The following is a 27,097-nucleotide window of genomic DNA, read 5'->3' as shown; positions in this document are numbered from 1 at the left end:
GGGACTCACTGGAGAGTGATTCACACAGAAGCAAGTATGCCTGCCCCTTGTATGTGCTCTCATAATTTCATTCCTTGAGACGCATCATTTCAGAAAAGGACGACTGTTATTCCACACTGGTGAGTACCAACCACTGCATCCTCAATGGGATGTATTAGGTTAATGATAGAGGCGTGTGATGTGTGTGAGCGTGTGAGGCTGACTCAGGGTACCGCACTGGAGGATGTGGCTGGCCAGTGAATGATGAAACACTTCACATGGATGTCATGAAGACTGGGCGGGAGGGAGGGTATTAATTTATGCGCATTTCTCCGAGAACAAATTGTGCCCGGCTAGAACAACGAGCCACATGGCACCGGTGTGACTTTGTTGGGTTCATCCTCTTTTAAATGCTCCATCCGTATTTTTCTCATTCTGGCTCAACCATCGGCCCGTTTCTTTCTTTCTTTTTTTTTTTTCTTTCTTTTTTTTTTTTTTTTACTCATCATTCCTGAGTCATGTGCAGACAGGGAGGGAAAAAAAGGAAAAAGCCTCTTTACCTTTTGTGCGCTCGCTCATCCTCTGCTTTCACTCAGACATACCCTGATTTGCCAGCAATAACTGCGATGCCATTGCCCATCACTGCCTCAGCATCAGCCGTCGTTTTTTCGCTGGATTATGAAACGACGGCCTTTGCCTCATACAAACCAGGCTAATCTGGAAGCGGTAAAGGAAATCTATTAATCACTTGGTTGGTGGGGAGGGGCGGGGGGGTATGTTGTGTTTCAGCAACATGGGCGCGTCGGAATTGTCCCATCACGTTTTATGAGGCTAGGGAAATTTAATGTCAAAAATATGTGAAATGCATCACCAAGACGCCCTAGGATGCTGAGATGTAAAGGACAAGGATGTTGCGCACCTAGCCCGCCTTTGGGTGGAAAGTGTCCACACCCTTGAATCTTTCCGTGTGCTATTTATACTTAAACCGATGCCATGCAGGTAATACATTATGATTATGTCTTTTATAGGACAAAAAGAGTATAACCCAATGCTTCCTCGGCTGTTTTAGTCATGGAACAGGCGCATGTCTGCGCGTATTTTCATTCTGAAAGTTGATATTTAGGGCTTTCCCCATCCCTGAGAGCTGCGGGGGGGGGGGGGGGGAAGGAGTGTTTGGGTTCGTATGCAAATTGCCTCCTCCCTTCAATTATTCACGAGGGCTGGAAACGCGATAGTCTCCATACCTCCAGACCTGTCACTGTCCCGGTCACCTCCACAGCCAGGCCAATGTTCCCAGGGTTTATTGTTAGAGCAGCCATTCATACAGTAGATTTTGCAGCCTGCGTCAGCCATGTGATTTCCATGTGAGGACTAACTCTGCATCCCCGGGATAATAACACCCTAATGCATTAAGGGGATAAGCAGGGAGTGTGAACTTATGGATTATGTTGTGTGAATGAGTATATGGGATGTGCATGCTTAGAATCAGACTCAAACATTACTATTTAGATTGTTCTTTTTCATTTGTGTAAAAGGTTGTAGTTAGGGGTTTAATTTCATTTCTTATATTTTAAAAAATGGTGAACAAAAAGTCAATTCTTGTCCTTGTTTTCAGAAGTTTGCAGATTTTGTGTTATGCAAAGTTCATTCAGGGTCAGTCAGACGGCCATTTATGAGGGCAAACAAGAGGCTGAAAGTAAACACAAAAGTCAAACTGAACTGATGACTACACTCTTAGCAGTGGCTCATCAAATGTGTTCCCTCAGTGACAAAGCAGTGACAGAGTTTTCACTTTTATTGGCTCTTTACTGACTGAAATGTTTCCTCTTCTCCCCCATAGACACTTGGTGATAATGACGAACTAAACTTCGTGATCACTCAATCCTCCACAAACTGTCTCAAACCAAACCTTCAAACTCGCAGCTTTGCACGGTTCAGAAAGTGACATTTCACAGACGACCGGCCTTGCCCTTCCAGCCCGCCAACCACATAGACGTTCCACTCCTCGCCCTTGATTGCTTTATCAAATGCCCAAAAACAGCAAGGCCGTCAAGAGAGAGCTTGACGACGATGTCACAGAGTCTGTCAAAGATCTGCTTTCCAACGAGGACGCCTGTGACGATTCCTTCAAGAAGAGCTCGCTGATCGTCAACAACCATGAAGGGGAAGGGAAAGAGTGCGATGTGGAGGAAGGGGGATCGGACAGCGAGGAGGAGGAGCGCCCGGCCTGGAACAGCAAGCTCCAGTACATCCTGGCCCAGGTTGGCTTCTCTGTAGGCCTTGGCAACGTCTGGAGGTTCCCCTACCTGTGTCAGAAGAACGGAGGGGGTGAGTTACCGTCAGCAGACATCTTGAAGTTTCACTGTTGGCAACCACATGAGCAGTAGGAGTGATCAGTGTAGAACAACACAACCACGGTGATAGTCATAAGAAAACATCCAGATATTGATGGCTTTCATTTCATATTTTTGGCTGATCATTCATAGAAGTTAATCAAGATTCAAGATTCATTTTAGTGTTATTATTATTAGTAGTATCATGTAACAAAACTCCAGTTGAAGTTCTCTATGCTACTCACTCAAAGCTACACAAACTACTGGATAAATAATTGAAAAATAACTTTTCATGGTGGAGTGTTCAGGATGAGTAAAGAAGCTGCTTCATAGTCTGGCAGTACAGCATTGGTTACATGTTACTGTATCTGTTGTCAGAGACCATCTTACTGATAACAACTCATTTACTAAAGTAATTGCTGAAATCTGGAAATGTCCATCAGGGTGGAAAAAACAAGCAATAAAACAATGAGATTGGTTGTAAATAATTCAACAGATTTGCTAAATTTTAATTGGAGGTAAAGCTGAAGAGGAGAGCACCCAAAATGGCAGTAAAATTACTTTATGTACAGGAAAACCAAAGTCAAAGTTGCATCAGGAAGGTTGTCTGTAACCTGTGACAGTTTGTGTAATAAGTTTACCCTTTGCTCCTGGTTCCTCCATTTGACTAACCAGAAGACCTGTCTAAAACATGTCTGTGCATCTGATTACTGTGGCATCTTTCCACATCAGAATTCTTTGTAGCAATGTTGCCACATTGTCAGATCTCAGCAGGTAACTTGTGAGTACAGCATTGTTACCAATAGAAATAATTGCCACAAAACTAAAAGATGCAAAGTGTAATTAACTGGAGTGATCTTTTAAATTGAGTACAGTTGGAGAATAAACCTGCAGTAAGCCAGCAATCATTTCACGTATGCTGACATGCTGAAAGTTGTCAAATTAAGCACAAAATGTCGTGACAGTGAGGCATCAGGATCTTATGGGTGGGGGCTCGGATGAAACACTTGAATAAGTGTAAAGAAGACGACTGTAATTCTAGTTTCTGAGAGTTAAGAGATCCAAGTTTGGACACATCGGTGCATTGTTTATTTAATTACAGAGGGCAAACGAGGACAACAAGAAAGATTTATGTGATTCACGTCTATGGCGTTGAAGAGTAAGCTGGAATGCATACATGTATAATAATAACACAGAGACATGCAGGTAATTGTATCTGAATACTGTCAGGTCAGAAGTATAATCTTCCTCTTTATACTGTTTTCAGGTTGTGTAGCTTTTTCTATCATACTGTATGCTGTGTTTAAAGTTTGGGTGCAGGGTCCCATATCAACATCAGTGTTAAAGTGAATGTGTATGTCTGTGATAAGAAATACAGTTGTAAGAAAGATCAGCCAAAATCCTCCAATAAGTAAAAAATGGATCATCAGGTTACAGCTCTTAGACCCTAAAAAGACTCATCATTATTAGTCCTGAATTGCATATTTAGCATCAACATGCACCAGACAGATGCTGGTATCATGTGCAGTGTGTTCAGTGCTGCCTGTGTCAGAAAGATGGAGTCCTTCCTATTTTGCACGCATCTGTCAAAACCAGACTGCTAGGTGACCTTCAGTATTGACATGAGTGTCATGTGACCACCTGTGTCTCTGTCTGTGTGCAGTCTGCAAATCAAAACCACAATACCCTGAAATGAGCACATGCAAGACTTGACCGCGGTCTGTACTCTAATGTGTACGTGTCCCAGGAAGGAGACAAGGTGTTGCACTTCCCACCTGGTGATTATGTAAAGCCATTGACTGACTCAAGAAAGCTGATTAAATGAAAACCGTCTCAGGCAGGTTGTCTTAATCCATGTCAAGTTTATTTGTGTAGCCTATTGTTGTTGTGCCTGTGGGCTTTACTGAACCACAACAGCGACAGTTCCTGTTTTCGTCCGACTATCGAACAAGACACGGAAAAGTCCCTAGAATATTGTTAGCATGTAAGGAAAACAATGGAACCTTGATAAAGGAAAGTCCCCTGGTCTTTAAAAGGACAGATGTGGAATAAGTTGTTTAAAACCAATATTTATAATCTGCGTTTATTGACTTTTCTGTCTAACTACACATTTTATTACTTTACCATCGTGTTATTACAAGTCTAGGAACATGCTTAGTATATGGTATGCTTTACATCCCTATAGTATCGTCACAATGTCAATATTTAGTTACTGTATCAAATATTTGGTCAAAAAATTTATACTTGATTTTTTTTTTTACCAAGTCCTGGTATTTATGAGTGTTTTTGAGGAGATCTCAAAATATAGATATAAATATTGTATATTGTGAAATAGCCTAAAACACAATAATTCTCAACTAAAAGTGTTATTACAAAGTATTTATATTAAAGGAGTTCATTGCTATCAACATCAATTAAATTATTTTGATTTTATATGTGATTTTGCATAGATTTGCCATCATGTAATACTAATGCTGTATAAATGTATTGACTATATCATCCAGCTCTAATACTCACCTAGAATTTTTTAACATGAATGTCAAACTCCCTTTGTCCATGCATTATTATCTGTCATTATCCTGTCAAGTAATCCCATGAGGGATCGTCTGTTTCAGCAGTGTGACGCAGCCAAAAAACATTTTAAAAAATACATATTCTTTCCATGAAAAGTTGCCAATGGCAGTAAATGAACAACATTTGTGTTAATCAGTAGAACAAAATCACAATAAAGGTATTGTTATATACTTAAAGTCAATGAAATCAGTCCATTGAAAGGAAAAGTTCAATAATATAAAGTCTTTACATCGTTCCAAATTAAAGGTCAGGTGGTGATGAGGGGTGAGGTCTGTGGACGGGGGATCTTTGATGGATGTGAGGTTGGATCGATGAAGTCTGTCTAAAGTTTGGGCAGCTTGGTAGAGCTTGAAAGATTTAGGAGGGCCAGCTGTGTGTGTGTGTGTGTGTGTGTGTGTGTGTGTGTGTGTGTGTGTGTGTGTGTGTGTGTAAAGTGAATCATGTTCTTACAAGTTTGTTCTTGTACATAATTTGCGTAAGACCCATCTGTTATTATCTGTGTGTGTGTGTGCCTGTGTGTGTGTGTGTGTGCCTGTGTGTGTGTACAGGGGCAATTCAGTTCAAATCATGACCTCTCTCTAGATCCTGTCATGTTTTCGTGTCTGTTTTAAACAGCTCTGGTCACCCTGCTGTGTTCAAATAATTAGATTACAATGGGGCAGGTCTGTGTGCCTGTGTGTGTTTTTGTATGTCATTTGTGTCTTTATCATCTCACACAACCACAGAAATATATTTATATATATATATATATATATATATATATATATATATATATATATATATATATATATATATATATATATATATATATATCGTGTGCAGTGTTCATACACGTGTATGTACATCATTGCCTTTCATCTACTTACTCTAAATTTCATTTTATGGCTGCATGGCAAGTACAGAGGGGCCTTGTTCTTTGAGTGCTGAAGTTAAAAGATTATTTCATTTCATATTTTCAGTTCATATGAAACTGTAAAATAAAAAAAAGAGTCAAATCATTTTCAAAATGCTTGTTTTCAGTGCAAGCAGTGCAAAACGCTCTGGGATGGCAGCCAACCCGTCCTACAATCCCAAAGCATCGGGTTTTGATAAGTTGTGAATGAGACTCAAAAATCAACTTTTCTTACAAATAGCACCTTTAAGGAAACTTTGAAAATTGTACAGCCCTTTTGCTTAAAAAACAACCAAAATAATTTATCAATCATGAAAATAGTTGCCAAGTAAAGTAAAGGTCAAGTAATTGATCAATCAACTAACCATTTCAGAGCCCCAAAAAAAGGCTTGACGAGTTTCCTGAGGAAGGAACAATGATGAGTGATGATAGGTGGAACTAACATAAGTAACAAAATAACATATAAACTGAAGCACTGCAGCATTTTGAACGTTTAGAAGCGTAAGCTAAGAGGGCTAAGCAATAATAACAGTGTTTTAGTATTCACCTGATAAAGTTTCTATCCTGGATCTTGATGAATGAATGACACACCATATTTATCAATCTAAAAACGAGGATCAGCATCCTGTTAACATGGAAAATACTGGTTACGTTACAGGAGACGCCGGAAGTCTCGCCCATAATTCACGCAAGGTATCATGTGGGCTGGCAATAAGATTGGTAAGAAAAAACGGGCATTCGATTTTAGAAACGTGGCAGATTGGGATATAGCAAATTCAAAATGAATTGTCTCGGCAGTAGATATACCAATAGATACATGGTCTAGGAAATTTAAACCATCGTCATATGGTTTGAGTAGCCTTTCATTCATAATTTACTGCTCACGTTGTCCCCCATCTTCATTGTCATTGCCATACAGACGTAACAACAGCTGCCTTGTGAGGCAGCCTGGCGAATCTATTTGTGCTTGTGTCTGAACCACAGTGGTTTGGACCAATCCCCATATTCTGAGGAACTACTGGGAACTACAGGTGCAGTTCGGGTGTGACAGCAGAGAGAAATCCTCAAGAGGTTAACATAGATGCTGCTTCATCATCAGTTATGTCGGAACTGGGTAATATTTTTTCATTGAGAGATAAGCAAAGATTAGCACTGAAGGCTGCATCTCCCAGATGGCTTTGGCAGGAGTTTGATGAACCAACTGGTAATCTTAGGATAACTTACGAACTTATGATTCCTAACTTAGGAAATTCTTCAGTTAGGACATCCTAAACTAAGATAAGATTTCAGACTTTCAGACTGAGTAAGGTTTCTGTAATGAGTCATCATCCTGTGTTTTATTTCTCAGTCCATTTCTCCTCCATTCCATGAGAAAGTCTGTCAAATGATTTTCAAGATCGTTTTGATTTGGTCAGTCATTTGTCATTTCTTGTAATGCAAATTACATGCAGTGCTGCCAAAAAAACACAGAAATGTATCTGGTCTGAACAGAGTGGATAAACCAGCTACTTTACATTCATGTACTGAGAAGAACTGTGAAACTATTTTAAGAAAGATGAAATGCACTCTTTTCGGGCTGTTTGCTTTCTCAAAGTGCCATCAAAGTGTTTGAATGTCAGAGGGAGACTGTCGAGGGTTTTAAAAGACAATGGAAACCAGAGGAGGTTTTGATGTCGAAGCCTCCTCCCAGAGTGAGCTGTGTACTCAGTGAACCAGAATTAGATGTTGTAATATTAGAAACCAGTTAGCATACTGTACATATACAAACACACGTGCTTAAAACAACAGATAGACTCGCACACACACGTGTACTTCCTGTCTGTGACCACTCCCATCCAAGCCAGACCTGGGAGGGACAGCAGGACTCAGGAAAGGATGTGAATGAACGTCTTGCCAGGTGAAACAATAAACTGTGTTGAAACAGGGATGAAACTAATCTTCAAAAAAATGCACCCATGGCGGAAGTTTTGACACTGTCATCAATGACACATGGCAAACCTTACAGCGCCCTACCCCGACCAACCACCAATGCAATGTTGTGGTGTAGCATGTGAGGTGAGAGGAAAAAGGTCATAAAAGGGGATTTTCAGATCTTATTTTTCAAGTGCAAGCAACACTGTCGCAAAAAGGTGTGTTTTCAAGAAAGGGATGGCTGGTTTCTTCATTTGTAGCGTGACATCTTTGAAATGATGTGATGGTTTCAAAACCTTCAGCGCACACACAGGTGCTTTGATTTCACGTGAGAAAAATCTTCTGCGCTCCATAAGGAACTGGAAGATAACAGGCACATTATCTTAAAATCTTCTTCCACTGAACATATCTTACCACCGGCCATTTCTCCTAAACAAAGACTTTTAGGTTCTCTTCCCACCATCATGTGCCTGGTAGTCTCACTGCTCACGGGCACTCTGACTGTCACGAGAGATGTGGCCCCCTGTATTTTATTGCACCACACTATTACAGCCTCTCCTAATGTTAGTCATTCACCCTGAAACCTTAATTCTAGAGAGGAATGTCATCTTTATAATGTGCCTCAGAGTAATCCCACTGTAATTTTGGTAATTTTAGACTTCAGTATCTTTCCTGGTTTCCAGAATTTTTTTGATTGCACCACACGCCATGGGGGACGTATTAGGTGGAGACGCACAGATACAGCTCAGCAGATGTGTGTGTAGTAATTTGTGTGTGCCTGTGTGTGTGTTGGGGAGATAATGAGACAGATACTGTTATAGAGGCTGCTGTGTATTTTTATGTGCTTTTAGGCAAATGTGTCACCATCAGGGGGATGTTAGGCAGAAGTAGTTAAAGTTTAGGAGGCTGCTGTGTTTGTGTGCGTGAGTCTGAACGGTAGTAACCAGGTGGCAGATAGAAAGATAAAGAAAAGCTGGTGTCTGTGTGTGTGTGTGTGTGTGTGTGTGTGTGGTGCCATGTGCTACTTTCAGGAACTGAAGTAGTTTCACCTTACAGTTGTCTGATGACATTGTTTCCCTTCATTGCGTGTTCTTCGTCTAACTTGCTGCCTGTTTTTTTTGTTTTGTTTTGACTGGCAGGAGCGTACCTGGTGCCCTATCTCATCCTGCTGATACTGATCGGCATCCCGCTGTTCTTCCTGGAGCTCGCCGTGGGACAGCGGATCCGCAGGGGCAGCATCGGGGTGTGGAACTACATCAGCCCTCGGCTGGGGGGCATTGGCTTCGCCAGCTGTGTGGTGAGTCTGCAACTGGGGCCTGAATCAATCCTCTTTATGACACATACACCGAGTGTCGGTATGTAACTAAGTACATTTAGTCAACTGCTGTACAATTTTGAGGTACTTTACTTCAGTATTTTTCATTTTCTGCTACTTTATATTCAGGCAAATGTTTTACTTTTTACTTCACCACATTTATTTGATCATTTCAGTCACTAGTTACTTTGCAGATTTCATGTTGCATCATAAAATAGCGCACATTTTTTTATTATCTCATTTTATCTGCAATTAGATAAAAAAAAAACACTGATTCAGATAATCAGAAAAATGCTGAATATCAGATCGATAGGCGATAGTCGACCCACAGTATACAGTATATAGAAATATAATTGACCTCTACTTTTGATACTTAAGTACATTTAATATTAAATTGCTTGAAGCATTTTACTCAGGTACGATTCATTTCTCTTTTACCAAAGTGATATTTTAACACAATATCTCTACTCAAGTATGACTTTGAGGTACATTGTACAACACTGCAAAGAAGAGGTGAAGCAGAAGTATGAAGATTTGTCAACAGCACGGAAACAGTAGACATTAAATAATTATGCTGCTATAATAAATGAAATATGAGGAATTATACAATTTTAATTTAGTTTTAAATTACACAATGTTTTCAGAATATACATATCTATCATGAAAAAAAATTTAGACTAGAAATAAGTAATGTTTAATTTAAAGATATATTTTCTAATTATGAACAAACCCAGAGAAATCCATAATTAAAAACTGTTTTTCATTTGGTCCCCTGTGGCTAAGGAGGAAGGAAGTTGGCTTTCATGGCTCAACATAACCTGAATAAAACTTAAAAAATATTACCTTGTTTTATGAGCATTTCTGTCGGACATTTTCATTTTCAGTGGTGGTTGTTTAATAATGACGCTCCAAACTCCATGCTACGTCACAAAATCATTGAAGTGCGTCTTTTGTTTCAAAGAGAGACCTGGCAGAAATGACATAGCATACTGTTAATACTGTTTAATAAACAAATTCATACATTCTGACTTCAAAAGCAAACAGCTTGGACCCCAGGATAACTAGATATTTCTTTTTAAAATGAAACACATTAAGGAAACTGTTCTTTTGGAACATTGCTATATGTTAAAAATAATACAACCTATTTATAACCTGAAACCACTTCATTTCTATCTCTGGTGGAATACAGGAAGTGATGTAGTCTGCGTTCCCAGCAACAGCGGAACTACGTGTTTGCACAGTGGTCATTCATGCATGTCTAAATGAGGCAAGAGGAGAAGCAACATTTCTGTAGTATTCAGGTTTTTTTGTGACACTTTTCTCAAAAGATTAAGTCTTGAGTCTCTGCTTGTTAGGTTTGGTGCCTTACAGGATGATTTACACTGCTCCAGAGATGATTTTGAAACTAACTCGCCTCTCTTGCCTGTAGGTGTGCTTCTTTGTGGCTCTCTACTACAATGTCATCATCAGCTGGAGCCTCTTCTATTTCTCCCAGTCCTTCCAGCAACCTCTGCCGTGGCATGAGTGTCCACTCGTCAAGAACAAGACCAATACATGTAAGACACATCAGACTTCTTAAGACCAGAGTCACCAACCGAGTCATTGTTACAGGCCACAGTCTAATTTTAACTCCTTCCAGAAGCCTGAAGGGCTTTCATAGCTGAGGCATAACTTCTACCATTTTGTCCAAAGATGTGGTGCCAGAGTGTGAGAAGAGCTCGGCCACCACCTACTACTGGTACCGCGAGGCCCTGGACATCTCCAACAGCATCTCTGAGGGTGGAGGACTCAACTGGAAGATGACTGTGTGCCTGCTGGTTGCCTGGTCTATGGTTTGCCTCGCCATGATCAAGGGAATCCAGTCTTCTGGGAAGGCAAGTCTCTCTGTTTGCATTGTTTCCTTTCTTGATATTTTCTGCAGCACTCGCTCTTGCTCTCCACTTTGGGTTTCCACAAGCTGAAATAATTGGTGAAATATTAACAAGTAGGAAACGAGGCAGACGTTGAGACAGTTAGTGAGAGCCGGAGAAGACGAGAACAGAGGAAATGGTTTACTACAGCTGCCCTGCAATCCCAGCAGCTTTGCCTATACAACTACTCAAATACAAATGTTGTACTCTGGTAAATGGGGAACAGTGCCACAAACAAAAAGCCCCTTCCTGTCAAATGTTTAGGAAAATCCTCTCAGAAATACTTAGCTCACTTTAAGGTAGAGCGCAAACTCAGGCCTGGTCCAAAGACGCTGCTAACTGACTCCTGTAATGTGACTTGACAAATTTTTCTAATGATTCAGTCTCAGATTTGACCCTGAGAGCTCATGTGATCTTGAGTGGGATCAGTTTCTGGATCAGCTTATTTTATCTCCGTGTAGCAAAGCTGACAGTAGCGTGACTAGCATCCGGAAGGATTAGCCCACTGGCTAAAGGGTTGGCGTTTGCTTGCAAACTCACCCGACTCCTTTATAGGTGATCTTTATCATTCCACACTTTCTCGTATCACATGACAAGCATTGGCCGGCGTACTTCCAGGGTCATAGTCAAGCTTGTGCTAATTGGAAAAATGGTCACACTTTTTAATCTTCCCAGAATTAGCTTTGATGGGGAAGTCATTTGATTCTGGTATTATCCTCGCTTCTTATGTCAGGCCTGGGCCGGGTTGCAGCAAAGTGCAGGGTCAGAATTAATACAGTATATTTCAGCGATCACATTTTTTCTCTGCAACACAGTAAGGTCTAAGATTTAAATGAACTTAACTCAATGAAATGAGTCTTTGTAATAGTGTCAAGATCATGAAGAGTTAGCACCCAAATCTGCAGCTCTATTGGGATTTTTAGCCTCTTTTAGCTCATTAGTTTAGTTTTACAGCACATTCACTCTGCGGTTCAGTCTCAGCTGCATTCATCAAAGTGTTGTGCGCAAATGTTTCCAACACAAAGGCTCTGATATAGCTGCTGTGCGCTAACCTGCCCATTGATGGGAGACACGAAATTAGCCACTAGCTAGTGAGGAAAGTGGAAAATCTAGCAGGTAAAGAACCTGATATTTATCTCAGTAGATGGTGGAGAGTCACTTGTACTTTATTTATAGTTGTGTTGCTCTGTGCCTGTTGGAAGTGGTGGCTGTTTTGGCTGTGGTGGCCAAAAAAATTATGCATCTTTAAAGACACGGTCTTCAGGTTATTAAACATGGGGTCAAACTAAATTTTACAGTAAGGTTGTAGATTTAAATGTACTTGACTCACTCAAATGAGTCTTGGCTTTACAGCACATTTATTCTGCGGTTCAGTCTCAGCTGCATTCATCAAAGTGCTGAATGCAGTAGACACAAAGTTAGCGACTAGCTAGTGAGGAAAGTAGAACATCTAGCCGTTATGACCCAGATATTTGTCTCAGTAGTTGGTGGAGAGTAACTCGTAGCCTACCTTATTTATCAGGTAGTCAGAAATATGACTCCAATGCGTCGCTCTGTGACTGTTGGAAGTGAAGTTGGCAGTTGTTTGCTAACGTAACGTTAGCTATTAAAGCTTTTCAAGCCAGTAGAATGTGGTGACTGTGTATCAGACAGCTTGTTTGACCCCTACTGACCAAAAAAATATGCAGCTTTAAAGATTCAGTTTTCAGGTTATTAAACACTGGGTGAAACATTTTAGGTGAAAACAATCGAGTTTCACCTTTGCAGAAAATAAGGCTAATATACAGTGATACATTTAGTCTGTATAGGTTCTTTTAATGGTGTGCGAAACGTTAGCTGTCACCAGCTAAATACAAAGTTCCCACCTCTGTACCAGACATTGTCCTTAGCTCAGGTCTTATCCCAACAGCTGTTTGCTTGGCTCCACTGAACGATCGTCTTTTGCACTGCATTCACCACAACAGCCACAGACAAAACAAGATGGACGCCCTCAACAAGAGAGGTGATTTAGTCTTGCAGTGTGCCACGATGGTTTTGCAGTGCCAGACAATCTCATTTCCCCTGTCTGTCTGTCGCTTCCTGGAAAGGATAACCATCTTGCTGGTAACCACAATCATTGTCACAATCACTGTCAGCTCATTCGGAGGGGTTGTATTTGCATAAGGGATGTTCAAGTCCTTCCACTGACATCGTAGAGAAAAAAAATAAGAATCGCTAAAACAAAGCTATTAAGGAAATAACTCTTTATTTTTGCAAGCAGACAAAGAGAACCACCCAAGCTACTGATTTATTGAACAGTTTGAGCCAGATGGTCTTCCACCAACTACCTGGTGTGTTTGGATGGCCTTTTGAGTTGGCCAGAGTAGAAATGGGCATGAACTTTTCCTTGAAGGGGCCAGCTCGACGCGTCTTTGAAGTGTAATCAGCACTGTGTGGTACAAAAGAATATTAATGCCCTCTCCATCAATGTTCACAAAAGCCTTTTCCAAGGAATATCCCCACTGCGATCTGCATTTCTCTCCCATTCGTGTGTGTGGGTGGGCGTGAAAGGGATCAGACCATTTTGGTTACCATGGTTATACGCGCTCTTTTGGCTTGGCTTGATTGTCAAGAGTGTGGCAAGGAAAGAGGGGAGGGGGCATGATTGGCTTACGATGAGGGAAAGAAGAGAGGGGGCTCGCGTGGACTTAGTAACATAGCGGTGAAGTTCATCGAAAATATTTGAAAGAGATTAAAAGAAGCCTTTAGATTACCTCCGCACTGTGTATGAAAAATCTCAACAATAACATATCTGTCACCATGGGAAAACTGAACATTTTGTTTTTGAAGATTACAGCGCAGTTCTCAGAAGATGACCTTTGCAAGAGGCACATGCTGTCTGGCATGACGCGTAATCTTTAATAATAAAAGTCCCTTTTTTGATGGAACACAAGACCGAGGTTACAAAGGAGCAGACGTCTTCTTATCACACAAAATAGCAGCCTGTTTGGCTTTGTGCTGACCAAGGCCACGACCGTGTTCTTAAACAAGAGCACAACGCTGGGAGGTGTAATCAGAAAAGCGCTGACAAGAGCTGCAGCTGAGAAGAGAAGTTACAAAACAAAGCACCGAAAAGTATTCCAACTGTAGCATTTTGCTCTATATTTTGTGATAAATGGTGATTTTAAGTTCCTTGAAGAAAATGTATTTCAAAGCTGTGATGTGCCATTTCACACTTGCCATACAACCGACTTTGAATCCGTGCTGCTGTCAAGAAACAAACCTGTAAAATGTGTCTGTGTGCGGTCACTGCACAACAGGAAATTCCCCAGTATAATTAAATTTCATTTTATGCTTCAAAACTGCACATTAGCAGAAAACAAAGCTAGGGGACAAACATTTTAGACACGGAAAATTACAAAAATACTTGTTTACAATCAAACTGCCAAAATATATGAATGAATCCTGCTTTCCCTCTAAGACGAGTCATTACACTATCTCCCTCAGAGCTACATGTGGACCACCGTGTAGTAGACGTAATGTCTCTGAATCAACTATGACTCAACCTTCAACCATCTCCTAGTGCCTGCCCTGCACCCACACCTCTCTGCCGGTCCTGTAAGCCCACGTGTCACAGTGCAGCGGCTGAGTCAGGCCTCTCGCTCTTTAAGTAACACCTCGTCTACACAGAAATGGAGAAAAAAGGACAAGAGGCCCGCTGTCTAATTAGCAAGATGGCTGGACAAAGGGTGCTGCACAGGCTCAGCAGCTACCAGTTCTGGCCTGGGACCCTGGTTACACAGCTTATAATGATACCTTCAGTCACTTCTACATTGAAGATGTTTAAAAATGTAAAGACATGCCATCGAATTGCTCAGATCACTCTCCTTTTTGCACAATTTGATGTCAAATTATCTTGATTGCCCCTGCATAAATAGTAAGACAGTCAGATCACACCACATTTATTTTTACACTCTGTTGTCTGACAAGTGTTCTTCAAAGAGGAACTGAACACAGACACGATTTATAAATGTTTCTCTAGAAATCAAGAAACCCATTAAAAATCTGTCATATACCGGGTAAAACACAATCTAGCATGTTCTAATTGTTAGAAACGCATTTTGTCCTTGCTGCGCATCAATGTCACAGTCACAGTGTGACACGCTCAGAAGAGGGACGAGACGTTCCAGACTGACTTTATTGAAGTTTAGGTGGTTTAACAGGATGTTCTATCTGCTTGCAGGTGATGTACTTCAGCTCCCTGTTCCCCTACGTTGTGTTGATTTGCTTCCTGGTGCGGGCTCTGCTCCTGAAGGGCTCTGTGGATGGAATTCGACACATGTTCACACCAAAGGTAATTCACATTTTAAGCCACTTGAACTGTTGAAGAGCAAATTCAGAGCAAGGAAGCTTTTGGGAGTTAAATGTGGTCACCAGAGAAAAATGTTTCTTTGAGGTATGTATCTTGATTGCGGGGAGTAGAAACATGGGGGGGGAAATGGTCACAGTTCAAAACCTACATCAAGTTTACTATCTTACATGATAAAAGGAAAGCATCAAATCCTCACATTTGACCGATCGATCAGTTGACCGAGCACGATTTGTTTGAAATGTTAGATATCCCCAACTGAACATTTGGAGTGCACATCAAGGCTTTCTGTATCATCAAGCAGCCACTGTTAAATTAAAATCGCTCTCTGTTAAAAAAAAAAGTGTGTGAACTCAAAAATTACATCTCCGCTGTAATAGGCCGGCTCTTCGGCAGCAACAGACCAATGGCACCTCAGGCTGAAGAATCATGTCACCATGGAAACAGGAGTTACTGAGGCATTATGTAACGGACCAGCCGAAGACGCTCAGATGCAGCAGAGTCTGCCTGTCTCGCGTCTGCTCTGTCTCATCGGTCGACATCTTACGACTTCAAATGACACCGTCTACCGTGTACCTGCAGACATCAAAGTCCTGCTGGGTGTGTGTTCTGCTTTGTGCCCGGAACAATTTGAGACTCTTGTAACTGAAAACCAACACGCGGCAACTGTCAAGGTGCCAGATGTCATGTGGCACGATGGTACATTGAGAGTCTGCAAAATACAAGCAGAAATAAATGTAATGATATCAGATAAATGGAAATGATGGACTGTTGATTAAAATGCATCCGTGAATTAACTTCGGGACGTGACGTGTATTGTCCCCAAAGTCAAATTTCTCTTGCAGCCTCTTGCAGACAACGAAAATATGTAAACAAATGCTAAAACCCCCAAACTAGGTCCAATAAAACATGTGGCAGCATAACACCCAACCATCAACGTCCAACCCAAATTTCAACCACTGTTGCTTGGTAATCTGCCATAATTTTACAGCATTAATTTAATGTATTTATAGCCATATATTTATGTGTACAGCTGCAAATGTGAATTATAGACAATTTCTTAACTTGAATGTTGAAATGTTCTCATATTGCTTGTTTTGTCCAACGAAGAGTATAAAACCTAAAAGATTCAATCTACAATGATTTAAACAGGAAGAATATACGTATGGCAAAATAATCTTTCACTTTCAACCGCAAATGTTTATTCAGTTGATTGATTGAAAGAAAATTCATCACTTTGCTGATCGCTTAATCGTTTCTGTCACTGTGTCAAATATTTGCAGGTACCAGCATCTTAAATGTAATGATTTGTGCCTTTTCTTTGTCATTTATGATAGCAAATCAATCTCTTGGTTTTGGACTGTTGGTTAAAGATTTTAATTGAATAAATGATTAATCAATGAAACGTTAAACTAATTGGTATATTGATGGATAATGAAATTAATCATTTGTAGCATCCCTATATCTCAAAGTCCAACAGCGTTTGGAACTGGCGTATGTGTTATTCGTGGAGGATTCGTGGAGAAGCGTGAACAAGCAAATGTTTGGCACATGGGCAGTTAACAGATAGCTGTTGATTGACTTTTTGTCAATTAAGTCAGCAAAACCTTTATATATATGTTTTCTTTTCCTCTGTAAAGCACTTTGTGATGTACCTCACAAAGGTACTTTACAAATAATGTTTATTTAACCTTTGCATTTTGCCGCTAAGACATTAATTTGGCTTTCCTCAGCTATGAATAGATACCAACTCCCCAAAGCCCTGAAAGTTTTTTGTTTTATGTTTGTAATAATCTTGTGCATACAAGATGAAAAAAATATAATTCTCTGTGACTTGGGGAGCACCATATATTGTGGATTTTCTTGTTCATTTTATCATATTTAGTCATAAAGTATTTAGTTAGTTTGGAAAATAATTTATGACCATACTTCACAGGGTTAGGGTTAGGGTTAACCCCACAAATATCACTGTATAAGAAAATGTCAATGTTCCCTAAGAACATACACCTATATCTCATATATTAAAATAAATATAACTGTTTCCCTTCAGCAATACTAAACTCAGCCATATCTTATTGTGTTTTCAGTTGGAGATCATGTTGGAGGCCAAGGTGTGGCGAGAGGCGGCCACGCAGGTCTTCTTCGCCCTGGGCCTCGGCTTCGGGGGCGTCATCGCCTTCTCCAGCTACAACAAGAGGGACAATAACTGCCACTTCGATGCTGTCTTGGTGTCTTTTATCAACTTCTTCACCTCTGTGCTGGCCACCCTGGTGGTGTTTGCAGTCCTGGGCTTTAAAGCCAATATAATGAACAGCAAGTGTGTTGCACTGTGAGTACGAGCTTCCTCTCACATATAGATATTTATAGACATCGATGTAGATATAGAGGCATTTCCTGCCGATGAACAAAGAGCTGATCTAGACGTTCAAGTGTGAATGTAACTCACAGTCTAGTCATGATTGTGGCTCGTAGTATTTTTATTCTTTAGATATTATAAAAGCAGAGAAGGATGCAGTTTGGGGTAGGATTTTTAAGTATAAAGTTCAACTTGACCACCTCCAAACAGCGATTGCTCACTTGTTGTGTACTCATAGTGCACATAGAGATTGGGATTTTTTATTTCTAACCATTCCAAAACCAAAAGCACAAGAATGCAAGTGTCAGCAATGTATAAAAATGATAAAGAGCAGATAAAGTGTCTTTAGTTGCTGACCTGTAAAAACTTCTGCCTGTTTTTTAGGAACACTCACAAGATTGTGACGTTGTTGGGGAATGGCATTGAAGAAAGCCTGATCCCTCACCACATTAACCTCACCCAGGCGAGTGAGATCAGTGCTGAGGACTACCATCAGATGATAGAGGTCATCAAAAAGGTGCAGGAGGGCGACTTTCCGAAACTGGGACTGGAAACCTGCAGCATTGAGGCCGAGCTCAATAAGGTACGTGCAAAAATGTAAAAAAAAGTTAATAGAGAGTTAGACGAGAGGATTGATACCACTGTCATATTTATTTTGTAAATATGAGGCTATAGCAGCCGGTTAGTTTTCTGTTAGACTGCTGACTGATAGATTAGCACAAAGACTGGAAACTTGGGGAAACAGCTAACCTGACACTCGCTTATAATAATAACGCAAATGTTGAACTATTCCTTTTACTCCATCAGTATAACAAAATTTACATGTCAGACTGACTGCTACATTGCTTAGATTTATGATTTTAAGCTGCTGTTAAACATCTAATGCTTACACAATAAAAACTTTACAGCAAAGGGAGGTTATGGAGGGAGGGAGGGAGATTATGACTTAATTTAAAACAGATGAGACTGTTGGGTTTTCATCGTACATACCTCAACTGGGGTAAAATAAAGGCTCTTCTTCTTCTCTCACCCTTACAGGCGGTCCAAGGCACAGGCTTGGCCTTCATTGCCTTCACAGAGGCCATGACTCACTTCCCAGCCTCGCCCTTCTGGTCCGTCATGTTCTTCCTCATGCTGGTTAACCTCGGCCTGGGCAGCATGTTCGGCACCATCGAGGGCATCCTCACTCCGCTGATAGACACTTTCAAAGTGCGCAAGGAATTTCTTACAGGTTAGATCGAGCAGCTTTTTGAGTCCAAGCCCTTCAATTTGAAGTTGTTTTGTAGTGTTAAGTAAAGGGACTGTGATCCTATGGGTCATGCAGGTCCCAACAAATGTTGTGGGTGCAGGATATATGGTGCAAATGCGGGTGGATGCAGGATTGCAAAAAGTGTTGTGCAGACTTCTTGTACTGTATGTTGAAAACTGAGGTAAGATTTAACTTAATCCCTGGATGTCTGTGAAATCTGAAGCAACTCCAATCGGAAATATTCAACCTCTTCATATATGGAGGGGTTATCTGATATGAATGTACAGATTTTTATATTTATACATATGCAAATTAACAAGGACATTACAGTACAGTACATCAAATTGCCAAACCATTTCCAGCATAAAGTATAGTATAAGTAGTAGCATAAATTAGTATTATTTGTGACAAATGTGTCTAAATGTGTATTTTATAATATTATGTTATATAACGAATTTAATGGTCGATTATGGCCAATAAAATCTGTAAATCAGAGATGGACGTCTGTGTATTTGTTGTTTACTGTCTAAATGCATTGATGTTTGCACGATCAGCCCCTAAAATCAAGTATCGGTCAATGCTCAAAGCCCCAGCAATATGGATTCTTTTTCTATTTTTGCAAAGCAGCTGCTACTTGATTCCCTAGACATCCATTAACTAAAGCTCAGACACTCGAACATACCATACGGTATCAGCATTCTATACCTTTATACAGCATTCAGAGGCAGAGGAAAAAGGAATACCCATTTCCTAAGGCACCCAAAATTGAACCATTCCCACGTACAGCGGTGTAGATAGAAACAAAGAAGCAGCAACATCACAGGTTTGATTAATGATGCTCCTGACTCAGTAGTGCTACACACTACACTGAACAGATGTGGGCCATCCCTCCGGTCGTTTGACTCCATCAACTTTAAATGCACTCCATTTTAGCTCAATTTATCTCTGCTCCTCTTATTTGAGTTTGGCAGTGAGTGGAGGAATAACGACAATAATTAATCGCACTGTAACTAACAACCTGCTTCTCTCCTGCAGTGGGAGTCTGCGTGATGGCCTTCTCCATTGGTCTCCTGTTTGTTCAGCGCTCAGGGAACTACTTTGTGGCCATGTTCGACGATTACTCGGCTACTTTGCCTCTGCTCATAGTGGTCGTACTGGAGAACGTTGCAATCGCTTGGGTCTACGGGATTGACAAGTAAGTAAACAATGTCATCATCTGCATACTGTTGCAACTTTTTCTGAATTACATATCAAACAAGTGCAGAATTTAAGCTTTTAATGGCTATTTAAGTCTTGCAACTAAGTAGAAAAACAGCTATCATATCAAATCGAGTTTCTAATTGAAATATCATGACTAATAAATGTATATAAAAAAATACCTAGTTCAGTTTTCATTACATGGAAAAAGATAAGAAAACTACCGACAAAGCAATCGCAGTTTAGATTTTTGGGAAGTTTTGTTTCAAATATTTTTAACGAACAATCTTTAAAAACCTAAAATGATATTTTTATCAATGTAAATTTTTATACACAAGTAGAAAAAAATAGGAGACATAGCTTTTTTTCTACCTTGCATACCCTTAAAAGGTTGGAGTGTGCACTCACTTATGTCCAATTACTTGATAATTAATTATTTCTACATGCTGTATGTAATTCCTGTAAGAACCAGCTGTTACTGAAAGTCACACCATCATTTCTAGGCCACTATTTTTGAAACCAATTAATGAGTGCATGGTTTAAATTAAAACATGTAAAATGAGCCATGAAAGCACCATATACGTAATCATCATGTAAAGGGCATCAGGTTTATGCAGCAGAATTATGAAACTATTGTGAATTCTGTACCACAAGCATCTGATCTCAACTCCTGCTGTGCCACCTCTCTCTCAGATTCTTTGAAGACCTGAAGGACATGCTCGGCTTTACACCGTACCGCTTCTACTATTACATGTGGAAGTACATCACGCCCATCCTGCTGCTGGTCCTCCTATGCAGCAGCTTCATCCAGCTGATCATGACGCCGCCCAGCTACAGTGCCTGGATACAGGAAGAGGTGAGTAAATGTCTCCGGTTTGTTTCTCTTGGGACCAGGAATCAATGGAGGTGGAAGTTCTCCAAACCTGGAACAAGTTAAAAGCAAATTAAAGGGTTCAAAGTAAATGAGGCAGTAGCTAAAAATGGTGGAAAAAAGACAAAGTTTTCACAGATAAACACATGTTCAGGCGTCTTTTAACCCTCAGACAATCAACAGGATGTGGTCTGCCCCAGAGACATTCAAGCACCTGTTTGATCACATCAAGAGAAAATTTTAATTCATTTTAAAAGCTTCAGTAAGTGGAGTAAAGGCCAAATGGGGAAAAGTGTCCCCGCATTCATTTGTCCAGTGAAGCTAACACTTCTCAGCTCACCCGGACAGCTAATTAAATTCACCTGCAGCTGAACTAAGCCTCACTGTGAGATGGATTTACCTTACCTGAGTGAACACAATGACTTGTCATCTGTTCTTGAAGTGCAGACTCATAATAAATTCAAGTAGACCCTGAAATGAAGCGGTGAGAGCAGGGCTGCAACTAACAAACATTTTCATTACCATAAAACACAACTTTTGATTAATAGATTTTGTTGCTTCATTAAGATTAATACATACTTTACAATAAAATTACTGGTTGTAATTGTTTAAAATAGTTGTATTGTATTACCACTCAGTTATTTTAATCATAACTATTTTACATGACTGTACTTTGTGTAACTGAATATTATTTTACATTATTTAAATTTTTACATTTTGAATGGCTTTGGCTATTTTTACTAGCCCGTTGTGGGACTGCTTTTACTTTGTTAGTATTTCTCTTTTATATTTTTTCTTTGTTTTGTTTGACTTGATGTCATTGTAAATAAGTTACAATGGTTAACCCTCAAAGATCTCTCGAGTATAAATATAGCTTGATTGATTTATCATAAGCTCACAATGCGCCTTTTAAGTTACCTGTGCTTTTAGCAGGTACTGACTCTGAAGTGAGAACAACTGTCTTAACATCTAACAATAAATGTGTTAATAATGCTATTATTAACACTTCTATAGTCTAAATAAAATGATTAATTAATAAGGACTTATAAGGTCCTTTTTACCTAACTAATGCTTATTACAAGGATCTTTATTTAAAGTGTTACCAATCAATTGATACATTTCCCAGAGCGCAAAGTTACATCCTCATAGTCTACAATCGAAGATATTCAATAAATAATGATAAAAATAGAGAGAAAAGCAGCGTTACATTGAAGCTGAAATGAATTAAATTTTCTCATTTTTATAGTGTAACAGTATTGAATAACATAGGCCTGATATCGAGACGACTTCAGCAAAAATCACAAAAAACATTATAGACTTATAAAATATACCATTAGTATTTAATGAATGTGGCTGTTGTTTACACAAGATGAGGTGCCACAACCTGAGTGGCTATTTTAACAATTTCTTGAGGGAAAGAGTCCCTGAGTCCCTAAGAGTTTCTGTCATTTAAACTCTAAATTATGAGCACTAGAAAATTCAAAAATGACAACATTCAACATTTCACACTAACGTGCTGTCTAATTTTGTCTGTCTTCCAGGCCAGTGAGCAGACCTTGCGCTTCCCTACATGGGGCATCATAGTCTGCATCTCTCTGGTGGTGATGGCCATCATGCCGGTGCCTGTGGTCTTCAGCTTGCGCTACTTCAACATCATCGACGAGAACACCAGCGGCCTTTCCACCGTCTCCTACAAGAAGGGCCGCATCATCAAGGAGAGCGCCCGGCCGGGGGAGGATGATGACGCCAGCCTGATCCAAGGCAAGTCGCCCAGCGAGGCGCCCTCGCCGATGCCCGGCAACAGCATCTACCGCAAGCAGAGCGGCAGCGGAGGCACTGATGCGGACACCGCACCCAACGGCCGTTATGGTATTGGTTACTTGATGGCTGACATGCCGGATATGCCCGAGTCGGACTTATAGACTGACTGTATAGTAAGCCCTGCCCGGCCATACCGGCTGGCCACTCCTCCCCTCCAACCCTCCAACCCTCTGCGTGCGTTTAATTGGCCGTATCATCCATGTAATTTCACTTGTAAAGTATATTCTTTGTAGATATCGTAGCTGCTCTTTTATTTGTCGTCTCTGAACCTTATATGACTGTCTACCTTAAAAAAGGTGTGGGAATAAATGTCATCCTTGTCTAACCCTTTTGCTTGGCTGCATCCCAAACTCATCTCTAGCGCCTGCTCCCTCCAGCCTTTGCTTCCTCCTCCTTGCAGATGCTATAGAAAAGAAAAATTGTAAGCAATAAGGTGGATGTTCCACAGGGCCTACTTGAACAAGAATCTGCACAGAGGAGCCTGCAAAGGGGCGGGTTAGGAGGTAAAGAGGTCACCTTGGGACTGTATCTGTGTCTATGGGCAGTGTAAATCAAGCCAGCTCCGAGTCCTGCTGTAAAATAAGTGGCTGTGTACATTATGACCCCTAACTGCTGGCCAACAAGTACTCAGATTACTGTAGTAGCAGTGTAGCCGCTCTGGATGGCGTAACGATGCAAGAAGAGATTTTTGTTGGTGAAAGTTCAGGTCAACCGAGTTCAAACAGCGAGAGGATGGCCTTTGAAAACCACTCCCATGATTGTTTGAGACAAAAGTGTGCCTAAGTAATTTATATTTGTTTATAGAATACATGATGGACGTTGTATATTTAAGGTATTCTGTAAATATAATATAAATATTATAAATATATTTATCTTGATAGTTTGGATATCAGAACACCATGTTTTTAAGGTTCAGAAGTACTTCAATCCCTTAACTCCTGTGTCTTCGTTTTTTTTACATTTTACTAATGTGCTGTCAATGTTTGAGAGGACTCCTTGTAAATAATTTTTCCATGAAATGGCTTCAAATGCAATGTCTTTTTTCCCTTGTCGAGATTAAAGATCAAATATGGTCCATACCCTGAAACTGTTGCTTCTGATTTTTTTTGTCACTTCGAATTGAATTTCTCATCAGGACAAATTTCAGGTTGTTCCCAATACGCATGTCATTATTCCTCTGAAATTACAGATATTATAATGTAAAAACCACAATATCAAACATACTAACATCCATCAACAAATACAAAATACTTGATGTAAATAAATGTACTCTGGAAAGCATTAAGGAGAGAAATTAGTCATTTATGTTCTATAAATCTATAAATCCAGTAAGTACTTTTACTTGTAAAAAATAACCATTACACTTTTCCACTTGTCTCCTGTCCACCATATCCTTTGTACAATGACAACAACATACACAGAGAGCCATCGCAGTACATAAAATAATATTTACTCACATGTTCTGTTTGACACAAACATCACAAAAAGTGATTTCAGGCAACACAACATAAAAACTGTGTACAGAGCAGGCAGCATTTGAGAAATCCAGCGTTCCGTTTAGTGATGTGGAGTGAATGGGCTCACAGGTAAACACATACACATACATGAGAATAAATAATCAAATATACACGTTTAGAGGCTTTTTTCCTTTGGCTTTCTTTCCAGTTTTGTTTTTGTTTTTCTTATCATACGACAGGTAAACAAACATCTCTACTCATGAGGAGCAGGAAGTCCTCTTGAACATCTGCACTGCTCTAAGCCCTGATCACAACACAAATTAGACCATCTGTGTCCCTTTTACAAAGATTGTCCTCATCTCGTAAAACATGGCCCATTATTTCATAAGTGCATGACAAAAGAGAGAAAAAAAGTAATTTCTTTAATCAAATTCTAATGTGTGTCCCCTCATGAGTTCTTTGTCTTCAGGATCAGTGCACTGGAAAAGTGCGTATGGCTGTCAGAAAATGAGGTAAACATCCCCTTCAACGTGTCCTGCTGCTGACACATCGATCCACTGGGGAGTTGATCCCTTTACGACGAACATTCTGTTAATAAAGTAAAACAAAATGGTATTGTTTATTTAATGTAAAATTAAATAAATGCCAATATAACAAAAAATTTAAACAGAAATTAATTTAAAAAGGAGGTTATAAAGGGGAACAATACATACAAATGTGTAAGCTCAGTTATGATGGAGCTGCTCTGTCATTTTGGCTGCGATCTGCTCTCTTTTCTCGGAGTGTCTATTCAGGTCTTTGACCTCCATCGGCAGTGTGCTGTTCCACACCATCAGCACCGACTCCTCGTCTGAGAGCAGAGACAAACTCACACTTCAGACCAATGTGGAGAAAATGTTTTTACAAAACATGACACAAACAGAGAAAAATCAGACTCACCGAACTGATTCTTGTCTTGTGGGAGTCTCCTGCCCAAAACCAGCACTACATTCTTCCAATTTAGTGTTTCTATTCATGAAAAAAAAAAAAAAAGATTTGTAATTACTCACCAGACACAAAGGCTTAACAGAAAGGCTTGTTTAGATGCAGCCTTTAAACAAGAAAATAATGACAACAAAGAACAGGGGGGAAGGAAGACATATTGTTGTGGACAAAAGAATCAGAATGACTCAATATGCAGACAAAGTGAGCAGCATGCTGGGTTGTTTGTTTCACACGTTTCTTCACACAAACAACCCCGATAGACAATGAATCACTCTGAGTGAAGACAAAAGAAATACCCAGCTGTAGTGTTATGAGTTTGTTCTACTGATTACACTTCTTTTCTTTATTGTTTTTAATCATTTTCTGTCTCTGTAAAGATCTAACCAATAACTATTTTACCTGATTTTTAAGCCAAAAAGTTTGAAGTTATCAATAGTCACCTGAGCTGTTATTATCACCATCTCTTATAAAACATGAACACTGATGCCAATTAGGTCAATAAGAAGGGTAGGGGATTGTATTATTTAACAAAATTCCTCTATACTAAGACTTATTATGTAACAGCTGTCAGTATTGACTCCTCACTTGAAGAGAGAGCTGTTATGAAATTATTTTTCCTCATTAATATGCAAATTTAGGGAACATGGTGCTCCAAAATCCAGTGAACTCATTTAGTATATGGGGTGACTGTGGTGGACTGTTTCTGTATCAATAAATGTACCAGGGCCAGTTTTTGCAGGAAGCATCCACACACGGACACTGTGACAACATATCATGTAATGGCTTACACATGTGGCACCATGCTCTAATGGTCGAAAAATACAACTAAGGAAATAAATGCAGAAATAGTTAATGAGGTGAATAAAAGTGAAGCAACACCTATGAGTGCAGAGGCAATGTAGCGTATGGAGTCGCAGCGGGGGCCGATGACCTGCAGCGTCTGGTGTTTGGAGAGCTCCAGCAGCAGCAAGTGGCCCCCTCTGGTGCCGATCCAGAGAGTTGCAGCGCTCTGCACCAGCAGGGCCTTCACTCTGGCCCAGGAGGGAGCCGCCTCGGTGGGCAGCTCCACCTCGCTGCCCTGCCGGCCTCTACAGCCAGAGTCCTGCCTGCAGGGAGAAATTAACACACAGCTGCATTCTGGAAGACTGTAACAGCAGATCATGGACTATATTGGGAAATGATACATAATAATTGTTCGTGCATGCATGTGTGTGTGTACCTGATGATCTGAGCACAGTCGATGCAGTCCACCATCCTCTCGCTCCTCTTATCCCAAACCTCGACGGTTGGTGTCCCGGCTTTGTTTAGGTAAACGTATTTATCCACAACCATTCGAGACACACAGGCTTTACCGGCCAATGACCGCTGCTGCCTGAGGGACACACACACATAAGATGTACCGATGACAATGACATAACAACTGACCTTCACTTTAAACTTCACTTTTTCAGCTTGTCAAACATGCAGGAATAATTGTGAAGAAAACACAGATTTATGATGGACTCATACCATTAACAACCTTTTTATGCAGGAAAAGTTTTTTATGAAAGTACAAGTGCTCATTCTTCAGTCGCACCCAGCTCAACACACATCAACACTCGAAGTTGATTTGATCCAAAAACATTCTCTTTCCAAACTGCGTCAGCTCAACTTTCAACAACAAGCTGCTTCTCATTTCCCAACGTGACATGGACTCACTGGAAGATGAGGTTTGGTCTCGTATCGATGGACTTGCACACATCGTAGTCGGTGGTAAAGGAGTGGATCTTGGTCCCGCAGCCGGCCCACACAGACCTGCTGTCCAGCGCATGCACCGACTGGCCCAGGCACATGACAGGCGTGCTGATGTTTCCCACAGCAAGGATTTTAACCGGCTGCCCGTTCTCCTGCTGGAAAGAGA

General features: G+C 40.3%; 2 protein-coding genes across 2 annotated transcripts in view; one reads left to right on the top strand and one right to left on the bottom strand.

Moving 5' to 3' along the window:
• On the top strand, positions 1-23,840 carry slc6a15 (solute carrier family 6 member 15). The gene is made up of 12 exons (XM_073472009.1): positions 1-119; positions 1,820-2,307; positions 8,829-8,986; positions 10,434-10,560; positions 10,697-10,878; positions 15,137-15,247; positions 17,350-17,591; positions 18,003-18,201; positions 18,657-18,849; positions 19,903-20,062; positions 20,758-20,920; positions 22,477-23,840. Exons 2-12 carry the CDS (start codon positions 2,007-2,009, stop codon positions 22,855-22,857), a joined length of 2,217 nt encoding a protein of 738 aa, XP_073328110.1. The 5' UTR covers positions 1-119; positions 1,820-2,006; the 3' UTR covers positions 22,858-23,840.
• A 298-nt stretch (positions 23,841-24,138) lies between these two features.
• lrrk2 (leucine-rich repeat kinase 2) overlaps positions 24,139-27,097 on the bottom strand; it is a 31,493-nt gene continuing 28,534 nt past the window's right edge. The window contains exons 47-52 of the mRNA XM_073472917.1: positions 26,896-27,086; positions 26,417-26,569; positions 26,077-26,303; positions 25,153-25,221; positions 24,927-25,063; positions 24,139-24,801 (exon numbers count right to left, since the gene is read on the bottom strand). Coding sequence (XP_073329018.1) covers positions 24,939-25,063; positions 25,153-25,221; positions 26,077-26,303; positions 26,417-26,569; positions 26,896-27,086 — 765 coding nt within the window. The 3' untranslated portion in view covers positions 24,139-24,801; positions 24,927-24,938. The remainder of the gene's footprint in view (positions 24,802-24,926; positions 25,064-25,152; positions 25,222-26,076; positions 26,304-26,416; positions 26,570-26,895; positions 27,087-27,097) is intronic.

This window comes from Pagrus major, chromosome 8 (assembly GCF_040436345.1).
Source record: "Pagrus major chromosome 8, Pma_NU_1.0".
Classification (NCBI taxonomy): Eukaryota; Metazoa; Chordata; class Actinopteri; order Spariformes; family Sparidae; genus Pagrus; species Pagrus major.
This window is presented reverse-complemented; position numbering and strand designations above follow the sequence as displayed.